Source organism: Schistocerca cancellata, chromosome 2 (assembly GCF_023864275.1).
Source record: "Schistocerca cancellata isolate TAMUIC-IGC-003103 chromosome 2, iqSchCanc2.1, whole genome shotgun sequence".
NCBI classification, from domain to species: Eukaryota; Metazoa; Arthropoda; class Insecta; order Orthoptera; family Acrididae; genus Schistocerca; species Schistocerca cancellata.
In genome coordinates, this window is record NC_064627.1 from 701,759,556 (window position 1) to 701,784,080 (window position 24,525).

A 24,525-nucleotide genomic window follows, 5' to 3' on the forward strand; every position below is an offset into this window, starting at 1 on the left:
GACCCATGAACCAACTCATCTACATTGAATGAGGAAAAATAGTTACTAACCGCCACAGCAAACCTACGTGCATTTGTGTCCTCTTTCTTCTACCAGCTGTGCTTGGTTCTTTATATAAGCACCACATAGTCTCTTACGTCTACCTGATGAGCAAACGACAAGGTATCATCAGAACACAGTCCTGACATGTCAGTACCCATGACAGCCTTTGCAGAATCAACATTTACAAAAACTGGTAATGACGACAGTCAATAGGGTTCAAACACAGTCTGCTGGGTTATAGCATTCCAGGCAGCGACAAACATGTGCACAGCCTGTAAAATAGTCATTCTCATTACAGCTTTTCTTCTGAAGGATGAAGCTGACTTCCACACAATAGCCATTCTGTATTCTGCTTTGACAGTATTAATTATTCCCAGGTGTAAAGACTGTGAAGTTGACTTGTACAGTTAGTAGGAAGAAACACATCAATGTTTGTCGAGAAATGTCACTAAACTTGGGTATGCATGGCATCTACCAACAGTAAGAATGATTTTTCTTCCTACTGCATCTCTCTCAAAATCTAAATTTCTACGAAACTTCGAACAGCAGTCATCCAGGCATTGCTAATAAAATCATAGGTGTACAATAATGTTATGTTTATAGATCACCTGAGAGTTTAATTTCCCCACTATTAATTGTTGCAACTTTTCACTTCTGTCACTATTAACCCACTGCACCATTATTTGTTTTCCCTCAGCAACTTTTTCCCTCTGGACAGAATTTCCATATGGTTTTGACGAAAATAAATTGTAGAAGTTCCTGGATCCATCAGAATTGAAAATGTTTCTGATCTCAAATCCATTATTAGTCATGGAAAAATATTCATCTTCCACCATTCAATACTTTCCACGTCTATAGCCTCACTGTCTTCACTTAAATTTTGGCAATAGAGGATATGGCACTTAAAAAATAAATAAATAAAAATATAAATGACTAAACGAATAAAAGAATCCTGCCAACTGTTTGATTCAATGACATGTTCAATCCTGATATTTGGGATGATTTCCCAAGGCTTCTCCCATAGTAAATTTCGGCCTATAAACCTTCAGTTTAGGTGCACAGCTTATCACACACTATGTATGAGAGTATGGACCTTTAAGATCTGCTCTCATTTAGCATTTTCTGTGCGAGGGCAGGGGTGGGGGTGGAGGCAGGAGTGGGGGCACGTGCAGGGGTGGGGGTGGGGGCAATGGTGGGGGCAGTGGGTCGGGGCTGCCCTCTACCAATGGCTTCCTCCTTTTTAGCTCCAACACCCCCTCACCCCCTCCCTGCCCCACAGCCTCAAAACACTGCACCTGTTGGCAGTCTAGTACCTGCACACTCCACCATATAGTGCACTCCTCTATCCCCGTCCAGACAATGCTATCCCTTCCCCTTCCCTGGCCCCTCCAGATTGGTGCTTTCATTCTACACAACGGTTGAATTCTCCTCCGAGCTGCCGTAGATGGCGGCCCTGTGTGTGTGAGTTGTGCTTGCTTATATGAGTGAATGTTTGTATTTATGTAAGTACCTTTCGTTTTCTTTTTATGACGAAGGCTAGGGCCAAAAGCCAATGTGTAAGTGTCTTAATTGTGCCTGTTAGCAACTTCATGTGTCATCTTTATGGCAAGGAGCAAGCTATCTTTTCCTTATGTTGTTGTACTCTATATATATGCCTTAAGTATAAAACAATACTAAGTATGTATGTTTAAACTCAACAAGGAGTTGCACAGATTTCAGCTGTGAGACAGACTAAAACATCCAATAACTTATTCACTATCAATACTGTCATTTTTTCTTCTGTTTTCTTAATTATTACACATCGTCATGGGAATTTTTTATTCATGTTACACTGCAGCACAACATATGAAAGGGAAAAGGTAACAGATATCTTCAAAATATAATGTTTACTGTTGAAGAGATATAAAATTAGTCTTACCCATGAGTTCAGCAAAACCTCCAACAGGAACTCTGCAGGTACCAGTGACAAACTGAAGCAGTCTTGCCCGTTTCTCATTGTCTGTTGTTCTGACGAACTGCAAACGAACAGAAAAATTAAAATCGGAATATGGCACAACAACTACAGAAAAAGAACAAAAGGGTGTGTCTTCCATGACACTCATATTCTGATCACTGACAACACCTACCAGGAGATGGAGAGCAAAAGAGAGAAACAGTGTTAGGCTCTAATTAGCCCATCAATGAGAGAAGAATATGTACGATTCTTCTTTCCTGTTAATAACTGTCACTGGTATAGTTATGATGAAACATGTTATTACTTGAAACACTATCTTTAATCAGAACTCAATCCTTTAATCTGACTATGATTCCACATAAATTTCGGAATAATAAAATTCCTGCTTTGCTACGCTCTTCATACCACCAAATTTTAAAAATAACCATATTTTATTCTTGGGTCACACTAGTGGTATCATAACCAGCAAGTCATAATTACATAATAACTTGTCAGAGATATTATGCAACAAATCAAATCATTTGGAGGTGAATTGCTGAGACGTTGAAACTGAAGAAGGAAGAAAGAAAGAAAGACAGACTTGAGTTTAACATCACACTGACAGTGAGATCAATAAAGGTGGGGAGGAAATCTGTCATTCCCTTGCAAACGAACCATCCCAGCATCTGCCTTAAGCCATTTAGTAAAATCACAAGTTAAAATTGGTTATAATACCATTTGTATGACCAGAGGCAACAGATGAAGTAATTTTAAAAAATAGTTTACAATATGGGCATTGTATTCCCCTAAGGTAGAGTGATTAGTCTGTATCCAGTGATTACAACTGATTTCTGTATTAACTGATGTACATGTTGGAAAATACTAAAACTGACACAATGTTCAATACCAATTTGTTACTGACTGTGCCAGCAATTGTTCATAAGAGGTTTCATATACACTGAAGTGCCAAAGAAACTGATATAGGCATGTTTATTGAAATACAGAGATATGTAAACAGGCAGAATATGGCACTGCACTTGGCAATGCCTGAATAAGACACCAAGTGTTTGGGTGCAGTTGTTAGATCGGTTACTGCTGCTACAATGGCATGTTATCAAGATTTAAATGGGTTTGAACATGGTGGTGGTGTTGGTGCACAAGCTATAGGACACAGCATCTTCGAGGTAGCGATGAAGTGGGGATTTTCCTTACAACCATTTCACGAGTATACTGTGAATATTAGGAATCCAGTAAAACACGAAATCTTCAACATCACTACGGCCAGAAAAAAATTCTCAAGAAAGGGACGAACGACAACTGAAGAGAATTGTTCAACATGACAGAAGTGCAACTCTTCCACAAATTGCTGCAGATTTCAATGCTGGGCCATCAACAAGTGTCAGTTCAATGAAACAACATTGATATGGGTTTACGGAACTGTAGGCTCACTCGTGTACCCTTGATGACCACATGACACAAAGCTTTATGCCTCACCTGGGCTTGTCAACATAGACATTGGACTGTTGATGGCTAGAAACATGTTGCCTGGTCAGATGAGTCTCATTCCAAATTTTATCAAGCAGATGGACGTGTATGGGTATGGAAAAAAACCTCATGAATCTATGGACCCTGCATGTCAGCTGGGGACTTTTCAAGCTGGTGGAGGCTCTGTAATGGTGTGGGGCACGTGCAGTTGGAGTAATATGGGACTCTTGAAATGTCTATACATGACTGACAGGTGACGCTATGTAAGCATCCTGTCTGATCACCTGCATCCATTCATGTCCTTGTGCATTCCGACAGACTTGGGCGATTCCAGCAGGAGAATGCGACACCGCACACACCCATAATTGCTACAGAGTGGTTCCAGGAACACTCTTCTGACTTTAAACACTTCTGCCGGGCACGAAACTCCCCAGACATCAACACTATTGAGCATATCTGGGATGTCTTGCAAAGTGCTGTCCAGAAGAGATTTCCACCCCCTTGTACTCTTACAGATTTGTGCACAGCCCTGCAGGCTTCAATTCCATCCAGCACTACTTCAGACATTAGTCGAGTCCATGCCACATTGTGTTGCAGCACTTGTGTGTGCTCACTGGGGCCCAACACGATATTAGGCAGGTGTACCAGTTTCTTTGGCTCTTCAGTGTATAAAGGATCAGCTGTTATAAGCATGCCAATAGCTAGCCACACACAAGCAGATTTCTGCGACGGGTCGGAACTTCAGGACAGTTCCGCAAGTATTTTAGATGGATCTGACTTGCCATCTCAGGCTCATTGCTTTCTACTAATGTGCAGGCCCTGTCCATTGTATCAAATATCTCAGATCTGTTTGCAGGCTGGGTCCCTTTGTGTGTAGCATGAACAGGCCGATTTTCACGATTTACCCAGAACTGCAGTTCATGCTCGATAGAAAAGAGGCCATGGGCAATGAATTGCAGGTGTGTGAATGTGTCTTGCCAAAAGTATCTTGTACAGTGCAGTTTTTTAGACATTTTACTGTAGTACGAGGGCCATTCCCCCACCTTGATTCCAACTCATTGCTGTTGATGCCACTTCCTTATACACCAACATCCCTCATGCCTAAGGTCTTCTATGGTCTTACCAGACATAGTCTGCAAAACAGATTTCCCACACCATATCCACACAACACCCCAATCCTCACCATCCCCAGACCAGTTACAAAGGAGCACCCCTCTTCAACACCCAATACCAACCCAGACTGGAACAATTGAACCACATCCATAATCACGGATTTGATTATCTATCATCATGTTCTGATATGAGGTACATCCTACTCTAGAACCTTCCCACCCCTCCTAAACTGGTGTTCCATCACCCACCCATGCTCCACAACATCCTAGTCCATCCCTATGACACTCCCAATCCCAACCTCTTGCCACAGAAATTATACTCCTGTGGAAGACCCAAGTGGAAGTCCAGCCCAATCCACACACCCAGCACTTCCTAGTCCAGTCCTTTCACAGGCTTATCCTACCCAATCAGAGGTTGGGCCACCTGTGGTCATACACCAGCTCTACTGCAATCATTGCACAGCTGTCCACCCGGGAACATAACATCCTTTATTTCCAGGTCTGCTTCATAAGCCAGGCCATCTGGATTATCCACTTTATCACCTGATTTTCTAAACTGTGTGGATGGGAATTATTCTTACAGCACATTCTCCACTCCCAAAACTATCCTGGCGGCAACCTACAATAAACTCTTGTCCCCACACCCTCCACCCGACAGTTTCCACCCACTCTGTCCTATAACCTCCTCCCAATTCATTTCTCCTCACCCTCACTTTCTGCCACTGCACCCACTGATCTTTTCACCTTCCCTGCTCCTTTCCTTTCCTTTCCTTTCCCACTCCTTCCTCCTACAGCCAACAATGCTGTGCCTGGCAGCCTTGTCCTGCAGTCATCTAGTCCCTGCATACTCTGCCAGATAGCCCTCTTCACTCTCCCACCCATACTCTCCTATCTCCCCCCCCCCCTTTCCCTGCCCCACTACAGATTGCTGCTCAAGTTATCTATCATGCATGCAAAGGTAGCTGAGGCATTGCACAGACCAAATGGCATAACTTCAAACTCATAGAGACCTTTAGGTTTTATGGAAAGAGACTTTTCGCCCTTGAGTGAACATCAGTCTCTCAGTAGCCAGTCTGTATATCCACAGTGGAGAAATACTTCACTCATATCCAGCAGCCCAGGTGAAATAAATTTGGGGCAAGTATACACATGCTTTTTAGGTGATTGTGTTCAGCCACTGGGAAGTGGTACAGAAACAACATGTACCACATTTCTTTCTCATGAGGGTAACATGAGATTAGCAAGGATACTCCGACAGCTAAATGATTTCATTTAATACTAACTTTACTTCCACCTGAATTACCTGTCATTCAGCTAGAGGTACCATATATGAGTGCAGATTGACAGAGGATGATATGGTGTTTGACATTACGCTATCTAGTCTGCTTCATATCAATTCAAGACCTGAATGCAAGTGAAAATTGATTCAGAATGGATAACACTTGCCAACATAGAACCTCAGTCAAACTGGGGCCTATTGACAGGTAGATAGTAGATTCCTTGAGCATAAGTCTCTAATGATGACACTGAGCTGACCTTCCTGGACTGACTCCCTGAGGAACAAGGTACAGCTGTTCACGGCAGTTAGTAACCAACCATTCTCCTTGTCTGATTCTGATTGTTGCTGGCAAACAGATTACTGTATTTTGTGAGGCTAAGTGGCTTTTAGCAATCAACTGGAGCTTCAGAGACAAACTGAGTATATGAACTGTTGACTAGTTGAATAATACTCTTTTAATTTTATCCATTTAACTTCAGCCCCAAATATAAATATATTATGTTCAAGCTGAGTTTTGACTATTCATCATTGTATCCAGAAATGAGGAACATGTTACTGAAAGTCCTTCCCATCCCTCCCGAAGTGTTACTCCATTGCACATGAAATGTATTCACATTTGCAAATACTAACAACCATCACCTGTATAATGGAATGACAACAATGAAAACTTGGCTGGAACCCAGATTTCCTTCCTTACATGAGCGGTCGACCTAACCTCTTTGGCTATCCTTGCACGACTCATGGCCAGACCTAAATTTCCGTAAGTTATCGTTCCTGCATCACAAACTGTAATCATACACACATTACATAATCCCCGCCCATGGGAAGACATTTTAATTGAAAGTCACTGCCTAGTACTGTTAAGAAGAATGATGTAATGTTCCTTTGGACATTCATGCATATCCAAAGGAATGGGCACTGCAGCAACTACAGCCATTATGAAATACGTGAAATGTATTTGCAGCTGCATGCATGCATGTCCAACAGGAACATTGCATTGTTCTTCTTAACAACACACGCACTGGAATATTGTATTTATCTAGCGCTACTGGCCAGCAACTTTAATTGAAAGTTTCCTCCTTCGTATGGTGTTACATAATGTGTGTATGAGTACAGGCTGTGATGCAGGAATAATGATATATGGGGGTTTAGGTCTGTCCATGGACATGCATCACTAGCAAAAGCAGTTAAGAAGACTACTTGTGTAAAGCGAGAAATCTAGGTTTGAGTCCTGGTCGGGCACAAATTTTCACTGTCATCATTCCCTCGTGCAGCAGATGATTGATTGTATTCACAACTGTGAATACATTTCACGTATTTGATAATGGCTGTAGTCCCCACAATACCTGTTTCTTTGCATATGCACATGTCCAAAGGATCATGCAACATTCTTCTTAATAACACAGGCACTGCAATATCATCTTTACCCACCGATACTGGATAGAGACTTTAAATTAAAATGTCCTTCCCTATATGGGAACTACATAATGTGAACACAGGTACAGACTGTGAGGCAGTTACAACGATGTATGGAGATTTGGATCTGGCCATGAGTCATGCCTGGATAGCCAAAGAGGTTAAGTCGACTGCTCCTGTAAAGCAGGAATTCCAAGTTCGAGTCCCAGTCCAGCACAGATTATCACTGTCATCATACAGCTGATGTTTGTTTGTATTCGCAACTTCATGTCTATTATAGGAAATGGTTGGTGTCTTTTATATAGAAGGGCATTTACAAGCAATAGGCTGAGGGTGTTGGTATGCAAGGGTAGAGATTCTCTTATGTGTGGGGAGGGGACAGTGACCAACCACAATGGGATGTCCTGGGTGGTTGGGTACACACCTTAGGAAGCACGTAGAAAGTATGAGTATGAGGAGTGGTGTGACTGAGGAAGGAGATTACACTCAGGTGAGAGGTTCTGGGGTGGACCTAGGGATCTGAGGAGGAATATTGCTGCATTTCTAGTATGAGGTTACTGAAGCAAGGCTTGTAAGTGAATGTATCTGGCAACTAGTGGAACCCACTACCACATAATCCCTGTAGTTCATAACCACAGTGGTGAAATCTTCGTTAGCATGTTGGGATTGGTATTTAGGTGATGAATTTTTGCTGTTTCTGCAGATGTAAGACTGATTTCCATGTTGAGGGATTTGGGGGACGATGATGAGACACGGTTTAAAGTTAGGAAATACTGGTACGTTTACAGGGGATGCTCTGAGAGTAGGAGGAATGAATGACTGTTGGATGGAGGAGTAATTTGAGGCAGATGAGGTTCAGTACTGGATTTGGATCCGACTGGATTGAATTGGAATGAGTAAGTGTTTCCCCTGGAGGGACTGGGAGAAACAGAGAAGGGCTTTAACAAACACTACATGACTGTGGCTTTTTGGAAAGGTTTGATATTTCTGTGGGACAGAGGCTTCTAGAAAGATTTGTATGACCATGCTGAGGGTCTGTTGTAGGCTCCGGGTTCTGCAGGGTGGCAGTAGGGAGTTTCTGTGTGTGTGGTAAATGTGGTATGTCTGCAAGGCAGGGTTTGGTAGCTATGAGGGGATGCAGGGCGGTTTGTTGGAGGCTCTTTTAGTAGTAATCAAAGGCGAGAGTATGAATTCCTGGAGATCAAGGATTTCAATCTGTGAGATGGGGTGCAGGAATTTGGGATTGCACAGCACGACAATTTTATGGACAGAGCAGGGTGGAGCAAGGTGGTCTGGGCCTTATTTGTATGGTTTTGCAGAACTAGGTTGATGAGAGCTATGGATTGACTGACTCTGCACACACATGCCATTTGAGGGGATTCCATAACCAATGCAACAATGCAAGAACAGTATGTATAACTGGGTTCTGGATAGGGATAACAAAAATTTTCTGTACTGAAGCAGGAGGAAGGAGCAAGGATCCATAGTGTAAAAAAAATTAAAATTACATAAATATACATGAGAATATCACAAAAAACCACAATTGATATGAAACAGATGAAGTTTAATTGAGAACCTGTGTATGTACAGAGAACAAGAGATGACAACAAAATAAATGGGATGAGGTCACAGTGAAAATACAAACACAAATAAAAGGAAATAAAAAGGAGATATTGGAGTGGGGTTCAGATCACTGAGTGCACGAGTGTGAAAAGAGGGGGCAGTAGGTGTAACTGGATTAGTTAGGTCAGTATTGTGCATGCCTGAATAAGGGAAGAGGGGGAAGGGTCTGTTAGGTAGGAGGTGCAAGAAAGTGTATGTGGTTCAGGTAGGAGCAGGGAAACAAGCAAAAACAGGCACAGGTGAAGGTAAGAACTGAGATAAATTTGCACTTGCAGCCTGTGTGGGCACGTGCCCATGTGTTGTACACAGATTGTTGACAGAGGGTGGGCTCGGAAGTCAAAGCTTCACAGGGAGAGTGGTAAGCAGGCAGAAAGCATGTGGTTCAGAATGTGAAAAGAAAACACAAGAAAGTAGAGAAGGAAAAGGATGGACACTGGATAATGTAATGGGAAGTGATGGAGAACAGTAACAATGGGAAACAGCACTGAGTTGTAGTTTGGGACAGAATTCACTAGGTACAATCAAACAATAGAAAATGTGGGCGGGATAGCAACAATACCGAAAGGGTAGATTGCTACTAACCACACAGAGGTGGTGTTAAGTGACATAAAGACCCATGAAAAAGACAGTTTGGTATTACTCAGCTATTGGGCTAAGTCCTTCATGCCCTGAAGTGAGGTCTATTCTGACATTTTGTCCTCCCCAACTAGAATAGTTCGTTGTTCATTTTCTGCAATGACTTCCTCTTTCTGTTTTCCCAGTTTTTAAGCTTCTTTCTGTTTTCACATCTTTTCCAGTAAGTTTCCCAATAACAATTTACTGTCATATTTTTTTCTGTCATATAGCCCACTTTTCTTGTGCAAAATTCTCACCTACCTCTTGTTAACCCTTGTCCGTGCTCAAGATTTTCATGCGAATCAAAACCACCTCTCTTGCCATCATGAATCCCTTCACATAATAAAGGTTAGGTTAGGTCCTTTTGAAAACATGCTTTTGCAATCTCTGAACTAAGATCAGACATTCTGTTTTTTGAAACCGGGAGTTACCCCAAAGGCCTAACACTGAAAGTCCCTTCTTCTGGATGTAACTCCATTTTACACCAGTCACTTTTTTGCTTCAAATACAGCACTCTCTTTCACTTATCCAGCTAATCTGTGATCTACATGCATCATCTGCCAACTTCCACTCCAACAGACTTCTCTCCTCCTACAAAATCCTGCGGTTATCCGTCCATCAGTTTCCTTGTATGAGGTGATCTGCCAAGCCAACTTCAAACTGCAACAACAGGCCACACTTCACCTCATGAATTGCTCGGAAGGGGCTTTCCTGGGATTCATTAGCCTTCAGCCCCCAGTTTGGTTCAGATACATTGATGACACTTTTGATATATTAACTAATGGTTAGACAGAAACGTTAAAATTTTTGTAATCTCTAAATTATTCTCCTGATTAAATTTCACATGATCCTATTACAAATTCCATGCAATCCTCTTTGTTTCCTTGATGCTGACATGCTCACCGATGCATAGCTACACACTTCTGTTCGCATTAAACCTACTAACAAGCAAAAGTAGTTACATTTTGACATTGCCATCCATTTCATGTGAAAGTTTCCCTCCTATACAGCCTTGGCATTTGAGGCAAACATCCTTGTACAGATGTACACTATTGACAGCAATACACTACCATTCTCACCTCAGCCTTCACTGGATGTAATTACCCCACCAGCCAAGTTCAAAAGCAGATTTCCTGGGCCATACCATCTTGGTACTGTTGATCCCTCCAAAAAGCAATTTAGTAGTACACCTATGACGACTCAGTATCATTGTGGTCTTGAATGCATTAAAAAGCTACTAAGGATAAGCTCCATTCTGTCTGATCTTCTGCCCACCACATCTAGGACAGCTTCCCCTCCTCCTACCCCTCCAGTCTAGCTTGACAGCTGTCTCTATGTCTTGTTTATGTACCTATTGGCTGCTCAGTGTCTGAATCACAAGGTGAGTTGTTACCTTACTCTTCCCACTATTTACATATCAGATTGACTACTTCATTATACAAGAAAGATTTAACAATTAATAAAGGAACGAAGGTTAGCATTTAACATCTCACAGCCTACCACAGATGGGAGCACAAGACCTGGAATGGAAAAGGATAGGCAAGGAAATGGACTCTACCCTTTTTCAAAAGAACTACCCCAGAATTTTATTCCTGTTTTAAAGAAACCACACAGAGCCTAAATCTGGAAAAGGCCATAGGGAGACCCAAGTCCTGATTCTCCAAATATTTCTAATAAGAAGAGAAATAGTACAAATGACAGTGGGAAGATCGTACCCACTACATGGACAACAGAGACATTGAAAAATCTAGTTGTATGGTAAATAAAGCAGAAAGGTAAATATATAAAGCAACTACACAAGACAAAATCAAAATTACAAAAAAACTGGTAGTAGGATGCAATGTTTGGACTAACTAAAAGAGCTGTATATAGAAGACAGTAGAAAGAGCATGTTGACAATGTAATGTTTATTTGCAGGATATAGTAAAAAAGTCTTTGCTGGTATGAATAACTTTACTATCTCAAGTAGAGAAGCACGGATATTACTAAGGAAGGTGGAAAATTTACAATACAACAACAAAAAATACCTGTAACCCCAATCAATTTTGCCCTTCTGCTAGTATCAAAATTAAGAGCACTGAAAGAAAAAGTTGTCCCAAGTGAAACAAGTACTTCAAACTTAAAAAGCTGGAACGATGGAAACTGAATGCACTTACTCTTCCACAAGTGAAACCAGCTGTCCCATACAATGCCAAAACAATGCAGAGTAGCACAGATTTCCTAATATCAACCCAATATTTTTCAAGAATTGTGTGAAGTATGCAAGAGTCAGCTTGGTGCACATTTTCACAAACACATTACAAACTGCCATGTTAATTTATATGCTCAAATATAATGGCCACACTAAAATCAGAAAAGCCAGCATATGACCCAGAGCACTCCAGGCTGCTTCATTTGTGGTCTACAGTCTACACGTTATGGGAGCAGATCAGTTCATAATAATGTCAGTCCCATGTTGTTTGAAGTGATTCTGATTAACATGTGAACTTTTGACCACAACGCAAGTACACAAAACAATTCATGTCACACACTGTATCAACAGCAAGTCATACACAGCCAAGAAATAAACATTATTACTTGATTAAACACACAAAGTGCTTGTATACTAATATTTCATAACTATACAAACAGAATTAATACATTGTTTGCAGTACCTGCCAAAACCATACAACTTGTTTGCTGTTTCTGGTATAATGCCGATAAATTGAATTACGTTGCCAATCATCGACATCAATTTCCTGCATACCACAGAGCATCAGCTCCAGTTCACGTTCATCAAAATATTTTAACCATTCAAGAGGTACCACTTCACTGAAACCATCCAGGAATGCTTTGGTCTGTTCTTCAATGCCACGTGTCATTCTCCATTCTGTCATCAGCCTGTGCAGTAATTAAAAGGCACTCTGCTAGTAACACATGAAAATTTTCTTTAATTAGTATCCATACTACCAAAAAATTATTTCACCTCATGTATTCTTCTTTATTTTCTTCAACAACACGGATCTTGTCACCATTTTCTTTCAGTTCATGGTGTATTACTTGTCCCAAAATTTCAAAATCGACACTGAAATAGAGTTCTAGGCCACATTCTTCAATGTTGTTATCTTTAATCCAAACAAGTGAATTGTAGAATTCTGGGTCTATTGATTCAATGTCCTTCATTGTCAACTTTTTATTTAACATTCTCTTATAAAATGGCATTGTAAATCCAGAATAAATGAAACGTCCATGATAAAGAGCCTGTGGAAACAAAAGCAATTACCTTATAACAATTCAAACACTGCAAACAAAGAATTTTACACATAATTTGATGCCTGTTGACAACTACTTCAAGAAAATCTACATCTATATCTACATCCATACTTCCTATTGTACCAGTTACTAAGGCTTCTTCCAGCAACATATGGAGCGCTGGAAGAATTAATGTTTAAGTGCCTTTGTGCACACTGTAATCTTGTCCTCACAATCCCTATGTGAGTAAAACACAGGGGTTTGTAGTATACTCCTAGATTCATCATTTGAAGTTTGTTCTCGAAACTTTTTAAGTAGACTTTCCGGGGGAAGACTTCATCAGTATCTCTGAGACATTCTCCCATGGGACAAACAGATGCGTGACCATTCATGTTATCTTTCTTTGCTATGTTCAGTACTGTCTGTTCATTTAATTTGGTACAGGTCCCACAGACTTCATCAATATTCTAAGATGGGTCTCAAAAGTCTTCCATATGCTATCTCCTTCAGAGACTGCCTGTTTTAACCTAGAAATCTACCAATGAACTGAAGTCTGGTACCTGCATTACCTATGACAGCCTATGTTATCATTCCAATTCATATCTTCACAAAAAACAATCACATATTTGTATGAACTGACTAATTATAACAGTCCCCCATGGATGTCGTAGTCACGTGATGCAACATTTTTTTCATTTAGTGAAGTGTACAATTTTACATTTCTGAATATTAAAAGCAAGCAGTCAGCCTCTACACCACTTTAAAATCTTATGATCCAACTGCATATTTGTTACTATTAATATCGTCTGCAAGATCACTGATATACAACATGAACAGCAAGGATCCCAACACACTTCCCTGGGGTACACCTGAAGTTACTTCTACATCTGACGAAAAGTCTCCATCCAAGATAACATTCTGCATCCTCCCTACCAAAAGTCTTCAATCCAGTCATAAATTTCCCTCGATATCCAACATGATTGTACTCTTGACAATAAGCGTAGGTGTGGTATCGAGTCAAATGCTTTTCAGAAATCAAGAAATACTGCATCTACCTGACTACCTTGATCCATAGCTTTTAGTATGTCATGCGAGAAAAGCGAGTTAGGTTTCACATGATCTTTTTTTTTTCGGAATTAAATGCTGATTGGCATTGAGGAGGTCTTTCTGTTCAAGATCCTACAACAAATTAACGTCAAGGATATAGGATGGTATTTTTGTTGATATCTTGCACTGCCCGTCTTATAGACGGGTGTGACCTGCACTTATTTCCCAGAACTGGGCACAGTTTTTTGTTCAAGGGATCTACAATGGATTCTAATTAGAAGAGGGGCTAACTTAGCCACAAATTTAGTACAGAATCTGATAAAGATTCCATCAGGACCTGGAGCTTTGTTCAATTTTTAATGATTTTAGCTGTTCCTCACCACTGACACTATTATTTCAGACATCTTTTCAGTGGCATGAGGATTAAATTGGGGAAATACTCCTGGATTTTCCTTTGTACAGGAAAATTTGAAAATTAAGTTAAGCATTTCAGCTTTTGCTTTGCTACTCTCAATTTTAGTTCCTGTCTCATTCACTAGGGACTGTACACTAACTTGGGTGCCACTGGCAACTTTTACATACGAAAGAATTTCTTTGGGTTTTTTAAAGTATCATTTGACAATATTCTGCTATGGTAGTCATTGAAGGCATCATGCCTTGCTCTCTTGACAGCATGGTGTGTTTTATTCAGAATCTCTCTATCTATAGCCCTACACCATAGTGTTATTTCTTAATCTTTCTGCCTCTTATCTCATTTCTCAATCTGTTCTATGTTCTTTCAATAGATACTATGAAGAATTCTGCACTATAAACAATCACCTGTTAATATGAAAGCTTTCCAATTAAAAGAGACCATCTTACAAATACGTCAAAATTGTGGGCAGAACTGTGACTGTTAAAAGAAACATAATTACTAAACCAACAAAAAACAACTTATGAACAAAGTAGTACTTTACAGTAACGTATTAAAGCTTAAAACATTGAAGTACTTGTCTTGAACATACCATTGCTATGAAACGACCAATAAATTTGAAGTATAGTAAGTGATCTGGATTTACATATGAAGCTGGATTTATTTGTAGACTGTAATTGTTCTTGTTTGCATATTCAAAAAGACAATACATTGGATTCAGTACTTCATGTGACAACAAAAAGAACCATTCTCTGAAAAAGAAAAGATCCATTCAAAGATGTCAATACACAATGTAGAACGCTTATGTTGTGATATGGAAGTCAAATTACACAAATATAAAATCTAACTTTGTAACATCTACAGTGTAAATATCTGGAATTATTTGAAAGCAAAAAGTTAGCTGAGCTTAATAACTTTAGCTAAAATAATTAATTCATTCCTAATATGGGACATAATGCAAGAATCACACTGCTGCTTTTGTGCAAAATACTGTTTTTTTGTAACATCTGGAATTCAACAGATCTTCCATAATGGAGAAAAACTATCATAAGTCTCATCCCAAGGGAAAATAAAACTGCCACAGATGTTAAAGTTAGATATCAATTTTCTGGACAGAAATACTATTTAAACCTTGGAGAGAATGAAAGATTAAACTGGTTCACTGAAAATCACATCATACAACATACCCAAGCAGACTTCAGGTGTAACTGTTCAACGGAGGGAAAAGTAGGGTTGCTATTCAATAAACCAAGGGTAACTTAAAGGGCCATTAAAACAGCAGTTCACATCAACTTCAAATATGTATGTGATTACATACAGAAATCAGACTTTCTCAAACTGAATCACAGTGCAACTTGAAAAATGTTTAACTGATTCAAAGGCTTCCCCCCCCCCCCTCCCCTCCCCCCCCCCCATCAAAGATACTGTCAAGTCTGAAATCATCAGATTAAATGGCTTTAAACTGGCCTGCCACACGATGCTGTTGCTCCCTATTCAGTCAGTGTATCAGTGATTCAGTCCTCCTCCTGACTAAACATGAAGGAGTTAATGTTTTGTTTTACATATATGTTCTAGAATTTTGGAAACTAATGAACATAGTATCAAAGTGCTGTTTGGAGCTTGAGTGACTAGTGTACACAGAGAGAAGAGGTTTGCAGGTATAAAATGGGGATGTGCAACATCAACATTAAAATTCACATATAAAATATATATACAACCTGTTACGAAACAATGCTGTGGGGGCACTCATAAGTAAATCGTAAGAAACTGGGAGTTTGTATAGAACCACATGATGTGAATAGCTGATGCCATAAAATCAACATGAATCAGCTCCCTGAGATCTGAAATGTCTGTATCTGTTTTGGAAATACACAAAGACTCACAGCAGTACTGGACTATCATCATCATCTTTGCTCCTCACTTTGTGGTCAAACATAAAAAAAATAGGATCTTGCCCAAAAAGTAACGGGAAAATAAAAGAAATAAAACTTACAATGTATCATGGGAAACAGGTGAGGTACTGATATAAGTTCATAGGCTTGCACGGTCAGTATTAGTTTGGATAAAATACACTACTGGCCATTAAAATTGCTACACCACGAAGATGACGTGCTACAGAGGCGAAATTTAACCGACTGGAAGAAGATGCTGTAATATGCAAATGAGCTTTTCAGAGAATTCACACAAGGTTGGCGCCGGTGGCGACACCTACAACGTGCTCACTTGAGGAAAGTTTCCAACTGATTTCTCATACACAAACAGCAGTTGACCGGCATTGCCTGGTGAAACGTTGTTATGATGCCTCGTGTAAGGAGGAGAAATGTGTAACATCACGTTTCTGACTTTGATAAAGGTCGGATTGTTGCCTATCGCGATTGCGGTTTATCGTATCGTGACATTGCTGCTCGCGTTGGTAGAGATCCAATGACTGTTCGCAGAATATGGAATCGGTGGGTTCAGGACGGTAATACAGAACGCCGTGCTGGATCCCAACGGCCTCGTGTCACTAGCAGGCAAGATGACAGGCATCTTATCCACATGGCTGTAATGGATCGTGCAGCCACGTCTCGATCCCTGAATCAACAGATGGGGACGTTTGCAAGACAACAATCATCTGCACGAACAGTTTGACTATGTTTGCAGCAGCACGGACTATCAGCTCGGAGACCATGGCTGCGGTTACCCTAGATGCTGCATCACAGACAGGAGCGCCGGCGATGGTGTGCTCAACGACGAACCTGGGTGCATGAATGGCAAAACGTCATTTTTTCGGATGAATCCAGGTTCTGTTTACAGCATCATGACAGTCGCATCCATGTTTGGTGACATCGCGGTGAACGCACATTGGAAGCATATATTCGTCATCGCCATACTGGCGTATCACCTGGCGTGATGGTATGGGGTGCCAATGGTTACACGTCTCTGTCACCTCTTGTTCACATTGACGGCACTCTGAACAGTGGACGTTACATTTCAGATGTGTTATGACCCATGGCGCTACCCTTCATTCGATCCCTGCGAAACTCTACATTTCAGCAGGATAATGCACGACCGCATGTTGCAGGTCCTGTACGGGCCTTTCTGGATACAGAAAATGTTCGAATGCTACCCTGGCCAGTACATTCTCCAGATCTCTCACCAACTGAAAACGTCTGGTCAATGATGGCCGAGCAATTGGCTCGTCACAATACGCCAGTCACTACTCTTGATCAACTGTGGTATCGTGTTGAAGCTGCATGGGCAGCTGTACCTGTACATGTCATCCAAGCTCTCTCTGACTCAATGCCCAGGCGTATCAAGGCTGTTATTACGGCCAGAGGTGGTTGTTCAGGGTACTGATTTCTCAGGATCTATGCACCCAAACTGCATGAAAATGTAATCACATGTTAGTTCTAGTATAATATATTTGTCCAATGAATACCCGTTTATCATCTGCATTTCTTCTTGGTGTAGCAATTTTAATGGCCAGTAGTGTAATTTTGGGTATTGGCTCACGTAACTATTACAGCTAAATTGCCAACATTTCGATCGACTTACTGAAATTCTCTTCAGGGTGGTTCACTGCTGTGTACTGGTGAATGTCTTCCTTTATACACTGCCATTTTCAGTTATCTGGTGGCTTCAGACATCACATATCTGAGATGTCATTGGACAATTTGAAGAGGTTGTTATGCAAGGATGGCTGTACAGATGCTATTGCCTATGCTATCCTCAAGGCTGACTGGAAGACAACTCTAGTAAGTGACTGGCAGAAGGTAGCATATCGGCTGTCTGTTGCTTGTGCCACTCTGGCAACTGATTGGTGAGCGGCTCCGATTGGTGACTGGAAAGTAATAGCAAATCAATAGATTGTCTCCAGGGGATGGTGTTTTCCTGCGCCGAGGTGTTAAGGCCACACACAAGTTCTCTTGCAGCTACTGTCTACACTGCCAAACCTGGGCCCAATAGTGCCACCTGCTGCCAAACACAGGCGGTCTAGCACACTGAAATCACTGGCAGCCAGGCCACAGGTTACTAATAGCCATCCTCCCTGTTCATGTTATTAGGGCATTTAATTATTTCAATAGCTTCTCTTATTTTCCGTTGCTGCATTCACGGCTGACAACCAAGTATGTGAGATTCTTGAAAATTTGTAGGATGGCCACAATCCTAGTGGTGTTCTGCTACAGCTGACGTTCTATTCTGTCCCATTCATACGTAATGTCCATGCTCCAAAATGCAAGTGCTACTGGATCTCCCGGTTTCACCAACACAGACTTCACCACACTCACATCAAAAATCGTACACACCTACAGTTTGGAGAGTATTGATGAGATCTTTAGTCGACCCCAACAAATCTCAGATCTTGTGGCCACTCTGAAATACACGTCTGAGTCCTGTGCGATATAGAACCTTGCCTAAACAGTCACTGACATCTCTCACATAAGGCAAGGTTCTGTGTAGCACAGGAATCACAGCTGTATTTCAGAGTGGCCACAAGACCCGAGATTTATTGATCCACTAAGGATTCTGTGAATGCTCTCCACAATGCAGGTGTGTACAAACTTCGGTGTGAATGCGGCAAGGTTTATGTTGTTGAAACTGGTAGATCCATTAGCACTTGCACTTCAGAGCATGAACTTTATGTACAGCTGGGATAGAACAATAAGTCCACTGTAGCGGAACACAGCCACATATGTAGCGGAACACAACCACATATACGGCCATCTCATCAACTTTCAAGAACCTAAAGATCTTGCTCAGCAGCCGTGGATGCAGCAACAGAAAATAAGACAGGCTATTGAAATAATTAAACGCTCTAAAAGAATGAACAGGGAGGATGCCTAAAATAACCTGTCACCTGGCTGCCAATGACTCCAGCCTGGTGGATTGCATGTGCTTGCCGGCCATTAGTGCCACTCGTCTTAGGTTTGGTAGTGCAGATGGTAGTCATGAGAACTGCTATGTGGCCTTAATGCCTCACTGCAGGAAAACACCTTCCCCTGGATACAAGCTGTGAATTTACTATTACCTTCCAGCCACCAATAAGAATTGCCCACCCATCACTTACTAGAGTAGCATGTGCAACAGACAGCTGATGTACTACCTTCTACCAATCACATACTAGAGGTTGCCTTTCAGTCAGCCACCAGGGTAGCACACTATACAGCCACCACTCCATAACAACCTCTTCAAATAGTCCAGTGACATCTCAGATATGTGACATCAGCAGCTACCAGATAACAAAAATGACAGTATGTAAGACGAGACATTCACCAGTATACAGCAGTGAACCACCCTGAAGAGGATCAAGTTGCTCGTTATGTCAGAAATTTACCCGTTTTTGTAATTACATTATAGTAACTGAAAGGTAAGGTACTGACACCAATCAAGCCAACTAAATTACAACACATGAGTTAAAATATAGATCTAATACAACAAATCAGCAGAAAAGACATCTGTAGCCAAATACTATGAGTTTCTGCACCAGAAACCATCAGATCTTGATACCTGGAAACAACTGGCTATATGTATACCATGGCAAGTCCCATTCAAGGAATAATGCAACCACGGAGCTGGAATACAATGGCAACTATTCACCTGATATTTCATGCTAGGAAGATTAAAAGCCTTTCGATATCAAAGATAAGAGTCAAAACAACAGCTCTAACTCGTGTTATTTACAGATTGTTATTATTTACTAAAGCAGCAATTTTTAAGTGACTTAAAATCAATCATACCAGCAATTCCAATGATATGGCATTTCAAGTCACTTGTGACATACTTCAATACATGGAAAACATCGAAATATTACGTTTACTGTTTACACATATTTGTATGATATATCTGTCACTGCCAGACAAAAATTTTGTGAACAGGCACTGGGAGGCGAGACAAAATGAAGAATTTGTAAAACGAATACTCTAATTTTGTTGCATGTAATATAGCTTTAAACATATGTTTTCATCTGTCAAGTTTACTGTGTACCTCCCATTTTATTTTGAGACAAAATTATTTACATCAACGCCACACACAATCAAATATTAAAGTAATTAAAGAAAATGCAAAATCACCTGGAAACGCCACCATAATCAAGACCTTCTTCTCCTCTAAAAATAATGTAAAGTCGTCTTCTGAGTTCATAAGCAGGTAGCCTCATAATCTGATGATAAGAATCTTCAAATAATGTTTGGCGAGTTACTGTTATTTTGATATGACTAGGAAGTGCATTGCTTTGACACAGGTACCGAAACTGTCCAAGTTTCCACCTGAAAGATCTTTCATATGCCTTGGGCACACCATATACACCTTTTGGCCTGAAATACGTAAATTCTGATGAAAATCTGCTATCACATTGCCAGAAAGCATTTATGCAATGAAATAAGATTAACTTTATTGATGCATTACAAACAAAACTATATTTGACAAGGGCTACAATTACTACAAGAGTACGGTCTTGTGACCAACTCTTCAGCAATTACAAACGTCCATGATTAGTAGAAGTAAGTGTGCATCTAACATCACAGCTGCCTTCTTTTATAGCATGCACTGGTTCTAGTCCAAAATAAAAGTTAATACAGGTTCCAGTTCAAAACAGAAGTTAAGATACTGTATCAAAAAGTCTACGAAGACAAGAAACAAATGACATGTTTGACAATCTTATTAAAGATGTAAGCCTTCAGACTTAAAAAGTACACGATCAGCATCTGTAATGTAACACTATTAGAATCATACCCCTTTGGAGCTCCAGGTCGAGGGTCTTGGAATGTTGTTGTTCTTGTGTTATGATCAACAAAGTAACGGACACCATCTTCCGTTAATCGAATTTCCCAACCTGGTGGGAGAGCCGCTTCATCAGCTCCAACTTCCTGTCTATATTAAAAGAACAGAAAACTAAGCTTACTATATGAAGTAGAAGTTGCGTAAATTAGAGTAAAATAGTGACAAGTAATCCTGCTTCTTCTCTGGGAAGAACTGAAGAAGATAGATATAGAAGATGGATACATTAATGTTATAAAGACAATGTACAGAGGCCACAATTGTAGAATTAGAACACCGTTGGGGAACACTGAATACTTCGAAATAAGACAAGGACTTAAGCAAGGAAGTATTCTATCTCCTGCGCTTTCTAATGTTGTGATGGAGGGAATGAATAGGGCAGTTAAAGATATAGCAAAAGAAAAAGACAAAAAGATGATTTTTGCAGATGATATGGTAATATGGGGTGATAAAGAGGTAGATGTACAGTTACAGCTTGATGCGTGGAAGGAAATAATGAAAAGGTATGGATTAAGAATAAATAAAGATAAGAGTGAAGTAATGGTATTTGGAAGAGAGAGAGGTATCAATGGAAATATTACCTTGAATGGAGAACCCCTCAAAGTGGTAGAAAGTTTCACTTATTTAGGGAGTGAAATATCTAGGGATGGAAGAATAACTAACGAAATTAATAGGAGGTTACAGAAGGGAGGCAATTTCTACCAAACAATAAAACATCTGATTTGGAATAATGAAGTTTCAGAAAGAGCAAAACTCCTGATGTATAAGAATTATTACTTCCCTATTGTCACCTATGGTGGAGAAACATGGACAATGAAAGAAAGGGACTGGAGCAGACTGCAAGCAGGGGAAATGAAATTTCTCAGAGCAGTTAAGGGAAAAACAAGAATGGACAGAGTAAGGAATGTAGAGATTAGAAAGGACCTCAAACAAGAAAGTATGAGAGAAGAAATTGAAAGAAAGAGATTAAGATGGTATGGGCATGTTAAGAGGATGCATGGGCAGAGACTCCCCAAAATTATGGAAGAACTAAAGATGGATGGGAAACGACCTAGAGGGCGCCCAAGAACACGGTGGAAAATGGGAGTGAGAATATCTGTTGAAAGGAGAGGTGTGACCTGGCAGCAAGTGGAGGAAGAAAAGTGGTGGGAGGACCGAGCCAAATGGAGAGGACTCGTCAGCACCCAGACCCGGCAGTAGCTGGAGCGGGATTCGGATATAGATAGTGACAAGTAATCCTGCTTATGAAGAATAAGATACTTCAGTACTATAATAAATAACAGTCAAATGTGTTTTCTTTAGCTTTAACGAAATAGACGAAAGCAATGGGGCAATGGCTTGGTCAGCACTGATTGTTGTAATTCCTTTTCCTAAACATAAGGGATGACTTTTTTTCTTTTTTCTGTTGATGAAGGGGTGTTGTTGGGAGAGATGGGTGGGTGGAGGGGGGGGGGGGAGGTGGCAAGGGAGATGAGACTTGAAGCACTGGAGTGTGCATGCGATGCTTTGATTGGTAGCATCATTCGTTGAAAATATCGAGCAGATAAAATTACTGAGAACAGGAAGCCTATGCATAAACTTCAAGCTTGTGGGAAACACCAGGTTTTTTAGAACGGAAAAGCATAAATCAATCAAAAAGATAACTGAAAACTATTGTCATAACTAGATTTGTCTATATCAGAACATCAATGCATCACATCCACATGTTACACAGATGAACTCAGCAACCGCTGGCAGAAATATATGGCCTCCACTGCTCCCAATATCTCTCATGATTGATTACAGTGACAGCTACTGTAAAAGAAAAAAGTTTTGGGTGCTATAGGAGATGACTTCAACTGAGCTGTGTGGTTCTGGTCATCACTACAATTTTTGTTTGATTCACCTCTCTATTGCTATCACTTGCCAGCTATTCTCTTCATTTCAATAAAATGGCTCCACGTACACCATCCGCAATATTTTATACAGTAGTATCTACACTTTACTTCTGATTCTTTCCTTCCACCATTCCTTTAACTACAGTTTCTAGAAATGACTCATGTTATAATACATGCCCAATCATTCAATTGAGTAAATATTGTTAAAATAACCACCAGTAGCATTTTATGGTGTTAAAGAATGTGAAAATGTGTCTTCGAGGAAGAGTACACTTTAACAGTTGGTAGTACAAACATTCAGAGGGAAAGATATCATAAACAAATGGTCTACTCTCAATTTCTGAAATATGGCTAATTGAAATTATAAAAAAATGAGAGTAGTTGATGGTAAATTGTAAGATCCTAGCTCACCCTAGAGCAATGTATAACTTCACCCCTACAATCTACATTCTGTAGCCACTTTCCACAGAATGTAAACTGTTCCTGATAACCTCTTATCCTCATAAAGGATAGAATACTCCACTACCAGCTCTCCCGGAGATTTAATTATTCTGCTTCCAATATATGTGAAAATATCAGTAAAATAGTAGTTGTAAGTATATTTCATGGCCATTAATAACAGCTCACCCTTGAGTACGAGGATCCTCCCACTGAGTAGTGCGGTTCTTGTGGTTGACAAAGTAGCAACGACCATCAGGTTGCACCCTTTTCTCCCATCCAGCTGGAAGAGGACCAAGATTGTCTTCTTCTGAATCAACTGTTGATGCCGCACCTGATGTATGCTGCAAATATATGTTCTGTGAACCTTAATTTACAAGCATAAGGGAACACAAAACAAAAACAAAATATCATTATGACACTATTTGAGACAGATTAGTGCAATCTACTACGGGGGGGAGGGGGGGGGGGGCATTAAGTAAGCAATGTAACACATTTTTCACAGCTAATTTTGTTTTTAAAAAATGTGGAATTTGTTGTGGGGCATCATGGAATATTCCCACTTCAGCCCCTATAGTTTCATGAAGTTTCAATAGATAGCGCCATTATAGGTAGCCTTAAAAGTGACGCCTGTAACTGAAGTGCATTCCAAGCAGAGAGGTGTCATTGAGTTTCTTTTGGAGGTAAACCAGAGCTTCATAGATATTCTTAAGCACTTGCATACTGTTTATGGAGACCTGGCAGTGAACAAAAGCACTTTGACTCATTGGGAGAGGCATCTGTCCTCATCACAAGATCGTGCAAACCTGTACGATCTCCTGCACGATGATTGGCCGCACACAGCTGTGAGACCTGCAATGTTGGAACGTGTGGACACACTCATTCATGGTGATAGACAGATCACAATCAAACACCTCACTGCAGAATTGGACACCTCTGTTGGTAGTGTTGACACACTCGTCTATTAGCTGGAGGTACTCAAAGGTGTGTGCCCGCTGCGTTCCTCAGCACCTAACAAGAGACCGTAAAGAGCAACAAAGGAGCATATGTTTGGAATTGCTTACATCTTAAATGGATGATGCGGTGGTTCTTGATGCAGCAAGATGTTGGCTCCAACATCAACCAGCAGAGAAATATCAGGCACGCATACGGGCCCTCAAAGTAAGTAGGCGTAAAGCTGTCGCATTAAATGGACATTATGTGAAGAAATAGGGTTTCGTAGTCATAACTGTGAGGAATAATACGATGTACTGGAA

The 24,525-nt window shown here is 40.5% G+C and overlaps 1 protein-coding gene across 1 annotated transcript in view; it reads right to left on the bottom strand.

Annotated features, from left to right (window-relative positions):
* The window catches only part of LOC126162481 (E3 ubiquitin-protein ligase Su(dx)), a 117,529-nt gene that overhangs the window by 7,493 nt on the left and 85,511 nt on the right, over positions 1 to 24,525 (bottom strand). Inside the window, exons 8-14 of the mRNA XM_049919024.1 lie at positions 23,459 to 23,613; positions 20,910 to 21,047; positions 20,249 to 20,491; positions 14,788 to 14,947; positions 12,471 to 12,745; positions 12,160 to 12,385; positions 1,961 to 2,057 (exon numbers count right to left, since the gene is read on the bottom strand). Of these exons, the coding sequence (XP_049774981.1) occupies positions 1,961 to 2,057; positions 12,160 to 12,385; positions 12,471 to 12,745; positions 14,788 to 14,947; positions 20,249 to 20,491; positions 20,910 to 21,047; positions 23,459 to 23,613 (1,294 nt within the window). The remainder of the gene's footprint in view (positions 1 to 1,960; positions 2,058 to 12,159; positions 12,386 to 12,470; positions 12,746 to 14,787; positions 14,948 to 20,248; positions 20,492 to 20,909; positions 21,048 to 23,458; positions 23,614 to 24,525) is intronic.